Source organism: Cicer arietinum, chromosome 6 (genome assembly GCF_000331145.2).
Source record: "Cicer arietinum cultivar CDC Frontier isolate Library 1 chromosome 6, Cicar.CDCFrontier_v2.0, whole genome shotgun sequence".
NCBI classification, from domain to species: domain Eukaryota; kingdom Viridiplantae; phylum Streptophyta; class Magnoliopsida; order Fabales; family Fabaceae; genus Cicer; species Cicer arietinum.
Window position 1 is genome coordinate 16,248,541 of NC_021165.2, and position 11,983 is coordinate 16,260,523.

Here is an 11,983-nt window from a genome sequence, read left to right on the forward strand (position 1 = left end):
TAGTAGTGTTATATGTGCATATCATATTCTTTTAGCAATCTTTAGCACAAGGCTCTTGGGTGAACAAGATTATTAATTAATCAAATGATATCAAGATTTTAGATCCTACGATAGCGCCACTTCTTCGATAAGTACTCCCACATGCTCTGTACACTTCATTATTAAATCACATAATCAATATATTATTAATATACTTGTAGTATACTTTTTGTCGCCTATTTTTCTTCATATCTTATCAAACACCACAATTAATCAGAAAAAAGTTGTTAAGAAGCTCAGAAGTTTTGGAAATGTTTGGTAAATTTTCCAACCAAATTAGCTACCCCAAGTTCGCACTAACAAATGGACAAAATTGTGAATCTTCTTATACTTTTGAGGGTTATTTTGGTCATAAAAAATTAATTCCAACTTCTAGAACAACCGCATACCATATATATATGGCCATATCATGCTTATTAAAATAGATAGATATTCCAAAACAATCATTTTTACTATTCAAGTCCCATTATTATCATGGAAACCTTTGATATACATCCATTGTTCTCACTTTTGCACTTTTTCATGCTTTGTTTATTATGCTTTAATGTCACAAATATTGAAGCTTCAAATAATAAGGTTTCTGCTATATATGTGTTTGGAGACTCCACAGTAGACCCAGGAAATAATAACTATGTAAACACACCTTTCAAAAGTGATTTTCCACCTTATGGTAGAGATTTTGCCAACAAACTTCCCACTGGAAGGTTCACAAATGGGAAACTTGGCACTGATTTTGTTGGTACTTATAATTTCACCTTTTTTTTTTCCTTTGCATGTTAAAAGTTTATAATGTTGTAACTTAATTAAAGAGAATTAATGATGAAATTGATTTCTTGATGTTTAATATTTGATTGTACACAGCTTCGTATTTAGGCTTGAAAGAGTTGGTGCCACCATATTTGGATCCAAATCTCAGTGACGAAGAGCTTATGACAGGAGTTAGTTTTGCTTCTGCTGGTTCTGGTTTTGACCCACTCACACCAACTCTTGGTGTAAGACTCTGATCTTTCACAGTTTTAAGTGTTAGGTTATAGTTTTAAATTACAATCTGCAAACACAACTATTGCAATAATGTAAAGATGTTGCCACGAGGTCTATGCAGCATTGTAACTGCAATTGCGGCTGCATCAACTACATTACACATGTCAATGCAACTTCAATTTAAATAAACCATGCATGTGTCAGTGTCACTATGAAGTTAATATCAGCAAAACTAACTTATGAAGTTAATTGATGGATTTATTAATCTAAGTTAAGGATTTAAGCTTCTATGTTAAATTATTGGATCCTTTGGTGGAATGAAATCATATTTGTGTCTAATATTGTACTATGCCTTATTAATTGCAGAATGTGATCCCAATACCAAAGCAACTGGAGTATTTCAAAGAATACAAAAAGAGGGTGGAGAGTAAGATTGGTAAGAAAAGAGCTGAAAATCATATGAACAATGCTGTATTTTTCATAAGCGCGGGTACAAATGATTTCGTTGTTAATTATTTTACGGTGCCAATTCGAAGAAGAAACTATAACCTCTTAACCTACAGGCAATTCTTGCTTCAACATATGACAGATTTCATACAGGTTTGGTTCTAAATCACACTACACTACTACACACTTTTCTTCTTTATACAATACTACACACAAATAAGGATATAATATTAATTAATATATAATACACATTTTTAATTCTATTCTATTATTTGCATTAATTCAATCACATCTTTTTTATATGCAAGTCTTAGTGTTGACCACTTTGACATCTAGTCTGTCGAAGACTAATAAATGATTTTTTTTAAAATAATAACAATGATTAATGTCATCGTTCAGAAATAAAAATTTATTACTATATTTATCTTCTGAACATATTTTCGTTAAATCGACGGCGATCAATTTAGTATATTAAATGTGTTACTAATTTAATTGGTGAATTAAAATATATAGAAAATGTATTAATTAAGAAATTTCAAATTCAATAGAATTTTAAAGAATTTTCAAGTATTTCTCAACATTAGAACACCTATCAAGTAGTCTATCGGAAAACTTGCTTACTGGCCACTTCGTATAAATTGGGAGTTATGGTAGGTGTGTTCTACTTCCCTTTTGAACCTTAAAGTTAGAAAAGTACAAATGTGGAAAAATATAGCATTGTAAATATAGGCTACTTTTGGCTTCTTGTAATTCTAATTTATGACCTTTTTCCATACCAAGGAAAAATATATAGTGGAGGTAGCTGTGAGTAGGTGTATGGTAGCTCAGATAACTAAAGAAGCAACAAGAATTCCAACCCAATAAAAGTCGAAAGAGCAAACAAATCACTAAGAAAAAAGGGCTAATGACTAGTTTAAGAACTCTCAATTAAAACTAATTAATCAATTGAGACTAATTTTAATAAGAAAAAAAAATGTAAAACATATAATATTTGTCATTTGATTAACTAACACTAGTTAAATATGATTTAGAATTTGTGGACAGAAGGTGCTAGAAAAATTGCTTTTGTTGGATTACCTCCGATGGGATGTTTGCCGATAATGATAACATTAAATTCCGGCAACAATGCGTTTCTTGAACGAAGTTGTGTAGACAAATATTCCGCTGTGGCAAGAGATCATAATACGGTGCTTCAACATGAATTGTTCTTAATGCAATTGAATTTCTCTAATCCTCGTCATGCTGCTAAGATCTCCTACATCGACATATATGGACCCTTAGATAACATGATTCAAGGGCATGGAAGTCCTGGTAACGATTATGCATTCTATTCCCTTGCTTTATTAAGATTATAAAATATAATACTACCTCTATATATATATACATATAAATCCACAAAAATTAAGAAAAATCAACATTAAATTTGTTAATGTATTTTCTCTTTTTAAAACTATCTTTCAATTATTAAGAAAAAATAATAATTGATATTTTAATTTTTTTTATTTAATTTGAGATATTTTTGTGAAAAATTAAACTAATATTTTTTTGTAAATTAGAGACAATGTGAAATTCATTTCTAATTTAATTTCTAAAAGTTAAAGATAACCAAAATTAATGGAACAAATTTTTTTTGTCTTTAACTTTTGTTGGAATTTTTTTTAGTTGTATTTATGGATTAGTTCATAATTACATGATTATTAGACTGACTAATTATTTAAATAATTTGTTTGTATGTTATTGTGGTAGGATTTGATGAGGTTGATCGTGGGTGTTGTGGAAGTGGTTTAATTGAAGCAACATTTATGTGCAATAGTATTTCGCATGTATGCTCTGATCCATCAAAGTATGTATTTTGGGATTCAATACACCCTACGGAGAAGGCTTACCATGATATGTTCATGGCAGCCCGTCACACGATTGATGCCCTCATCAACGGCTAGGATTCCTGGCTATCCTTTACTAATATTATACATTCTTGTCAATTTATTATTTTATTATAATAATGTATGGTAAAAAAACAAAAAATGAAAGAGGAGAATAATTCAAATTATAATTAAAATATTTTTGAATAAGATTTTATTTACCGTTGAATTGAAGACTGTTGACTTATTGTAAAGTGTTTAAAACATTTTTTTATTGAAACTTCTATGATATATTTAAAAATTAACATATTTTAGTATTATCAAATTATATTATTAATAATAGAATGACATATTATTTATAAACTATTTTGATCATATTTTAGATTTAATAACACCAAACTAAAAAAAAAAGTCTATTTTGAAATGATGTTTTTTGTAATGATTCTAATTAAAATTTTAATTTAATTATGAAAACAATTTATGTAGTTATTCGAGTAAAAATTGAACAAATAAATGTCCTAAAACTCTTAATTTAATCGATTTTAATAGATATTATAATAATGTCTACGTGTATAAATTGAAAAAAATTAATATCAAAATGCTCATAATACAAACTTACACTTTTTTATAGTACCGTCATTATATATATATATATATATATATAGTGGAATTACATGTATACACAAGTTATAAATACTTAAAAGTTATCATTCTTATATTGTCATATACCCTTACGTGCATTATGAATTATTAAAATCAAGTCTCATTTTAAATATATATATATATATATATATCTTAGTTGGAAACTCCAATGCTAAGGTTTAATTACAGTTTTAGTCTTCCTATTTTTACTGATTTATGAAAATGATCATCTATTTTAAAAGTCAATAAATTTATTCCATCCATATGATCTTTTAACTAAAAATAGTGGCGTGTCATATTTTAAATAAAGAGTTTGATAATATGATGTAGAATGATTAACATCTATAAAATCAGAATAAAATACTGTAAAAACTTAAGTTGGTTCTATATCATAAAATTGGAATAAACTGTAAATTTTAATTTAATTAATGACATATGAACTAATGTATCTAGATAGTTCTATATCATGAAATTGTATCTCGTATTATTTAAAATACGTCTAATCGTCAATTTTTAGTTCAAAAATCTTATAGTGACAAAAACCGTCAACTTTTAAATTAATAAAATGACTAAATATGTGAATTGGTAAAAACAGATTAACCAAAACTACAATTAAGCCTAACAAAAAAGTACACATTTATAAAGTGATTCATCATTAACTTGTCTTAAAGGTTTTAAATTTTAATTTTAATATAGATTCTTTAAAGTTGATTCACTCCTTAATTAATCAATGCATTTGCAATTTACCCAAAAAGAGTACATTTGTAGATGCACGCAACAAAAATATCTTAATTATATCACAATATTAAGTTATTGAGTTGTGTCGAAATTAGAGTTGAAAAAAATAAGTCAATTCGGTCTATTTTGATTGCTTCTATTATATAAGTTTAAAATAAGACTAAAGTGTATCAGATCAACTTAGATGTGTGGACTAAAACTTGTAGCATTGTCCTCTCTTCCACGGGTTGTGGGTTGATCGATAAATAACAAAAAAAAATTAAATGAAATATATTAAATTTTAGGATAATTGATTAAAAATAAAACTTTAAAATTTATCTACTAACATTAACCTATTATATATATATATATCTATAAAGAAATATACTAAAAAAGGAAAAGAAATTTTAAATTAAATTGACATATAATTCGCTTTGTCAGTGCCTTATTTTTCAAGTGAGTTAAGCGAGACGGAACAATTTGAGTGGAAGAATGAAAACGTCAACCGGTCTAGTATAAAATAACGGATTAAATTAGTCACTTATTTAAAAATAAAAAATAAGTTATTAAAAAATATTTTTTTTTTATAAACTATTAAAAATAACTTTTCATTTTAAGTAACTTTTATATTACTTTTCATTAATTTAAAAATTTGTAATACACGAATACAAACTTTTAAAAGTAATTACTTAAAATAATAATAATTTTACACACAAAAAATATTATAACAAATGCATTCCTAATATATAATGAAAATTTAGAGAATGACTTGAAACATCAAAGGCCATAAATAAATTAAAACCTCAAATGATGATACTTAATTATCTTCAAATATTTAATTGGACACTTGAGCTTTTTTTGAGTTTATTTAAGTTTTTGTTAAAAAAAATCACACATAGTGACAAATTAATTATTTTTGAAATGATTATTACCATTTATATAGCTTGAAAATTAGTATAAATATTTAATAGTCAAATAACAAGTATGTAATAGTTGGGGTGAGAATATACCAAATAAATCAATAATAATTTATAGTTAGTCTGCAATAGACTCAAGCTAAATCAAAATTTTTTATACTAAGTCAAATCAATGTTTAAAAAAAATCTTAATTAGATAAAAAGAAAAAAGAAGTTAAACTACATACTATTGGAAAAGCCTATTAGATCTACAAAGTTTGGATTGTTTAATTAAATATAGATAATTTTGTATTTCCTATTATTATTATTATTATTAAATTTTTTACTTTGTGCTAAATCGTAAATTTAAATTTAAATGTATTAACTATTATAGAATGAAATTGAAATAGGATGATAATATTATATATTAAAATATAACTTAATTAAGTTGATTCACATATTAACTTCTTAGTCTAATTATATATGTCTTTAGTGCTTACTACTTGTCATTTATAAAATTTCAAAAAAGTACGTTGAACATAAAAATTGACTTAAAGACATAAAATAGATCAAACTCATGTATAACATTATCAAAATACGTAATTATCAAAATACGTAAGACTCATATCTTACAAAGTCTAACTTCAATCTAGTATATTTTCATCATTCATTCACCTGTAGTAATAGTTATTAACAAAGTCGATTGTTGAATTGTACAAGTAGCTCAATAGCGCATGCTCAAATTGGTGAGTGCTCCAAATTTTATAATTTTTTATAATATAATAAAAAGAAGATGAATTATAAAATTACAACATTTTAAGTTTATTCTTTGATTTTTTTCACTCTAATATCTATTTTGATTTTGTAGACATTTTTTAGAAACTCAAATATCATTTTATTTTATAAAAATAACTTTAAAATAAAGACTAAAAGTGAATAATTTTTTTTCTTCATAAACTAAAAAATTGATAACTTTTTATAGGAATTATAATTATAATTTATTCCTTTTTTGCTGAACATTCCTTTTCTACTTTCAATAAAGAGATCTTCGATTGAAATTTTGCCTGAATGTGTTCATTTGTAATGTATTATGTACTGTAACAATGAGTTTATTTGGATAAATAATTTAAGTGGTTATTTTATAAACGCTTATACACTTACATATGGGACTGTTTGTGCTAATTTGGTTGAACAAGCTAACCAATCTTGTTGTATATTTATTTTATTTGTAATATGCGTACTTGTGGAAGACTAATTCTTTAAGTCTACAATGGAGGCAAAATTCTCTCTTAAGATTTTGAACTCTCAACAAGTGCTCATTGGTAAAATCTATTTAATTTTCAGATTTAAAATTTGTTTTCAGTTTTCAAAACTAAAAATGTATTTCATAAACTTGGTTTAAAAAAAAAACTGTTTTGAATTATTTCTAAACTAAAAAATAAAAAATAATAATACTTGATATAAAAAACAGTTATTTCTGGATTACAGTATTTAATAAAATATTAATTCAAAATTGAAAAACAAAAACAAAATCAAAGAAGGAAAACTATTTTAATTTCAAGTGTAGTTAGTTAGTGTGGGTATGTATTATTTATGTTGCCGTTCAAGTGTTTACAGTGAGTAAAACGACGTGTCGTCCATAGTGGTGAAGAGATAAGAGGATAGGATCCATTTGAGGAGGAGAGGATTTACAGTTTGGTAAATTTGTGTAGAAGAAAGAGAAAGAGATGTTGGAAAAACCTTAATAACGTTGGGCTCAACAATCCATGTCAATTACATGATGAATAGCCAAAGGCGGAAGCGTACCTGTGGGAATTGCCATTAATGAAATCCTGAGATGATGATGATAGAGCCAATGGGTTGGGTGATCTTCCTCAGCAAAACACCCTGAAGACCTTGCTCTCTTGATGGGGATAGAGAGAACCAGAGAATTTTCTCCTTTAGGGTTTTGAAACTGAATAGTCTTGTTGTGTTTGCCTTGGGGACCATTACCCCTATATATAACTATTATTAGTTATATCCCAAATTGCAGTATTTCCAATTCAGCCCCTCATTAAATTAGAAACTGCCTGGTATCTACACTATTAATTTTCATAACTATTATGCTCTTTAGCCATAAACTATTATATATTATTTGACCCCTAGTTTATTGGCTAATTATATAATGACCCTAACACACTTTATTAATTAATTACATATGTGACCCATAAATCTTACAATCTCCCACTGGTCACACATGTATCCTTAGGAGTGTGTTAGACTTTATGACGTCAAAAATGTCATTATAATTACCTTGAGTATAATCCAAATTGTCCCGTCCATTAATCATATCAGCACATGGAACCAAAGAGGCTTTCGTCATAATAAGCATAACTAAACCCATCAATGATCACCCGTACTGACACAACTAAATGACATAGACCCATTATGAAAAGTGTAGCATGAAAATTACATGAAGTTGGTCAATGCATGTCAATTTTCAACTGGTCCTACTTTATCGAATGAGATCATACCATAACTTAAATGTACAAAGTAACCAAAAACTGAATACTTTAAACTTTATTTCTGATCAGAAAGTCCAAATACAATGTATTTGTACTTTACAATTAAACATAGAACATGAATTACATAATGGACGAAACTCCCACTAAAATCAAGATTCCTCAAACTGTAGCACACCCATGTGAGCAGTATGCTCATGAAAGACCTTGGGTGGTAGACCTTTAGTGAGTGGATCCGCAATCATGGAGTTTGTCCTTAAGTGTTCTATGGATATCTGTCCACTTTGTACCTTCTCTTTAACAACTAGGAACTTAATGTCAATGTGCTTTGACTTGGTTGAGCTCCTATTATTGTTAGAATACAGGACTGCTGATCTATTGTCACAATACAACTTGAGTGGTCTTTCAATCCCTTCAACTATTTGCAGCCCCGTGACAAAATTTCTCAGCCAAATGCCCTGGTCAGATGCCTCATGAATTGCTACGAATTCTGCTGCCATGGTTGATGAAGCAGTAAGACCTTGCTTGGCACTACGCCAAGAAACTGCTCCACCAGCTAACAGAAAGACATAGCCTGAAGTTGATCTTAAGCTGTCTTGGCATCCCGCAAAATCCGAGTCAGAGTACCCAGTGATCTCTAACTGGTCTGACCTCCTATATGTGAGCATGTAGTTTCTTGTTCTCTTCAAATATCTCATGACCCTCTTGGCTGCTTTCCAATGGTCAAGACCTGGATTGCTTAAATATCTGCCTAAAATCCCTACTATGAACGCTATGTCTGGACGCGTACATACTTGGGCATACATAAGACTCCCTACAGCTGAAGCATAAGGGATCTTTTGCATTTCTTGAATTTCCAAACTTCCCTTAGGGCACTGTTTGAGACTAAACTTGTCTCCCTTAGCAACTGGGGTGTCCCCTGGTTTGCAATCCTGTAACCCAAACCTTTTGAGAACCTTATCGATATAGCTCTTTTGTGACAATCCAAGAATACCTCGAGATCTGTCTCGGTGTATCTGAATTCCTAATACAAAAGAGGCGTCACCAAGATCTTTCATCTCAAAATGCTTTGATAGAAATTTCTTAGTTTCGTGCAACATGCCTATATCGTTAGTGGCAAGCAGTATGTCATCAACATACAAGACCAGGAAAATATGTCTGCTCCCACTGAACTTATGATACACACAATCATCAACTGTATTCATCTCAAAACCAAATGAGAGAATTACTTGATGAAATTTATGGTACCATTGACGAGAAGCTTGTTTTAGCCCATAAATGGATTTTCTTAGTTTGCACACCATATTCTTTGGGTCTCCCAACACAAAGTTTTCTGGCTGCACCATATAGATCGTCTCATCAATGTCGCCATTGAGAAAAGCTGTTTTTACATCCATTTGATGAAGCTCCAAATTAAAGTGAGCAACAAGAGCCATGATTATTCTTAAAGAGTCCTTCGATGAAACCGGAGAGAAAGTCTCTTTATAATCAATCCCTTCCTTTTGAGTATAACCCTTAGCTACAAGACGTGCCTTATATCTCTCCACATTACCATTGGAATCCCGCTTGGTTTTAAAAATCCATTTGCAACCAATGGGTTTCTTTCCTTCAGGTAATGGGATAAGTTCCCAAACTGAATTGTCTTGCATAGACTTGTACTCCTCATTCATTGCTTCGATCCACTTATCTGAACGAGAATCTTGCATGGCTTGATGAAAGTTGACTGGGTCGTCTTCCGTCATGCCAACATTTTCCTCTACCTCATTGATAAATACTACATAATCATCCGAAATAGCATTTTTCCTTTCTCTAGTGGATCTCCGCAATGGAGCTGGCTCTTGAGGCACTTGTTCTTGAGGATCTTGAATTTGATCTGGATTTTGTTCTTCCTGAACAACCAGATCATCTTGAGTTTGTTCAATAATGGGAAAGTCAATTGGTGGAAGAATCAGTTCTGGAATTGTTACCGATTCTTCCTCAAAGACAAAATCTTTAACCTTAATCTTCCCCCCAAACTCAATATCCTCAAAGAACGTTGCCGTTCCCGTCTCAAAAATTGTTCTCAAATTAGGATCATAAAATTTATAGCCCCTTGATTTTTCTGAGTACCCTATAAAATAGCTGCTAATTGTTCGGGGTTCAAATTTCTTTTCATTCGGCCTATAAGGCCTTGCCTCAGCTGGACATCCCCAAACATGAAGGTGCTTCAGACTAGGCTTACGCCCAATCCAAAGCTCATAAGGTGTTTTAGCCGCTGCCTTAGTTGGTACTCTATTAAGAATGTATGCTGCTGTTTTTAATGCCTCTCCCCAGAGTGACTCTGGCAAGGTGGAATGACAAATCATACTCCTTACCATATCCTTAAGAGTCCTGTTTCGTCTTTCAGCTACACCATTCATGCTGGGTGACCCCGGCATAGTGTATTGTGGGACGATTCCACATTCCTCTAGGTATTTGGCAAATGGTCCCGGACGTTGTTCACCTGAACCGTCATATCTGCCGTAGTATTCACCACCACGATCAGATTTGACCTTTTTAATTCTTTTATTAAGTTGATTCTCAACTTCTGCCTTAAAGGATTTGAACACGTCTATTGATTGGGACTTTTCGTGAATTAGGTAAAGGTAGGCATATCTAGAATAATCGTCTATGAATGATATAAAATATTGTTGACCATTCCAAGAAGGAGTTGGAAATGGCCCACAGATGTCCGTATGTATCAATTCTAAGACGTCTGTAGCTCTATATGCGCCTAATTTCTTATCTTTAGTCTGTTTTCCTTTAATGCATGCTACACAAACGTTAAAGTCTGTGAAGTCAATGGAATCTAAAATTCCATCTGACACAAGTCGTTCAACTCTATTTTTAGAGATGTGACCTAGACGCTTGTGCCAAAGCACCCCTGAATTGAAATTGTCAATTTTCCGCTTAGTACCACGTGATTCCACATTCAAGGTTTCATTATAGTTAGCCACAGTTTCCAACAAATAAAGATTATCATAACCAGAAAGTAAACCGGTTCCAACAACATTCGAATTTAAAGACAAAGTAAATTCTTTATTCCCGAATGAACAATAATATCCTGATTTGTCCAAATAAGAAATAGAGATCAAATTCCGTCTAAATGACGGTACAACAAAAGTGTCTTTTAAATCCAAATAATGACCGGAACTTAATAATAATCTAAATTTTCCTATGGCTTCAACTTCTACCTTCTTCCCATCTCCTACATAGATCCATCTTTCAGTATCACTAGGCTTTCGGAAGTTCAGGCAACCCTGCATTGAAACACTGATGTTAGTAGTTGCACCAGAGTCTAACCACCAAGTGTTTCTAGGTACTGAAGCTAAATTAACCTCAGAACAGACCAAAGACAGAATCATACCTTTCTTAACACGCCAAGCGTGATATTTGGCACAATCCTTCTTCACGTGTCCAGAACTCCTGCAGAAGAAGCAGTTGTTATCCTTAGTCTGCTTCTTTTGTTCTGGACCCTTAGCAGCAGCTTTGTTCTTGGGCTCCTCAATTCTTTTCCTTTTGCCCTTGTCTTTAGAGATGCTAGTAAAGTGAGCACTTTCAGTCCTATCTTGCTTCAGCCTGTCCTCTTCTTGCACACATAATGAAATGAGCTCATTAAGAGTCCATTTCTCCTTTTGACAATTATAAGTCACCTTAAACTGACTGAATTGCGAAGGAAGAGACAGCAATACTAAATGAATGAGTAAGTCATCTGACAACTCAAGCTTTAGACCTTTAAGCTTAGAAGCAATGTTGGACATCATCATAATGTGCTCTCTTATATTTCCCTTGCCTTGATACTTCATGGAAATTAAATTCTGAAGCAAAGAACTTGTTTCAGCCTTATCACTTTTTACAAAGCGTTTTTCCATCTCAACAA

General features: G+C 30.8%; 1 protein-coding gene across 1 annotated transcript; it reads left to right on the top strand.

Moving 5' to 3' along the window:
- Positions 1 to 460: 460 nt before the first annotated feature.
- On the top strand, positions 461 to 3,558 carry LOC101498429 (GDSL esterase/lipase At5g45960-like). The gene is made up of 5 exons (XM_004505059.3): positions 461 to 778; positions 901 to 1,031; positions 1,387 to 1,620; positions 2,499 to 2,778; positions 3,214 to 3,558. The coding sequence occupies exons 1-5, from the start codon at positions 514 to 516 to the stop codon at positions 3,405 to 3,407; spliced, it is 1,104 nt and encodes a 367-aa protein (XP_004505116.1). The 5' UTR covers positions 461 to 513; the 3' UTR covers positions 3,408 to 3,558.
- Positions 3,559 to 11,983: the final 8,425 nt, after the last annotated feature.

Bases quoted from the DNA above. Each gene is read 5' to 3' on its own strand.
- LOC101498429 (XM_004505059.3), top strand. From the start codon at position 514: ATGGAAACCTTTGATATACATCCATTGTTCTCACTTTTGCACTTTTTC. The intron at 779-900 runs GTACTTATAATT...GATTGTACACAG, and splicing joins ACTTGGCACTGATTTTGTTG to CTTCGTATTTAGGCTTGAAA. The intron at 1,621-2,498 runs GTTTGGTTCTAA...AATATGATTTAG, and splicing joins ATATGACAGATTTCATACAG to AATTTGTGGACAGAAGGTGC.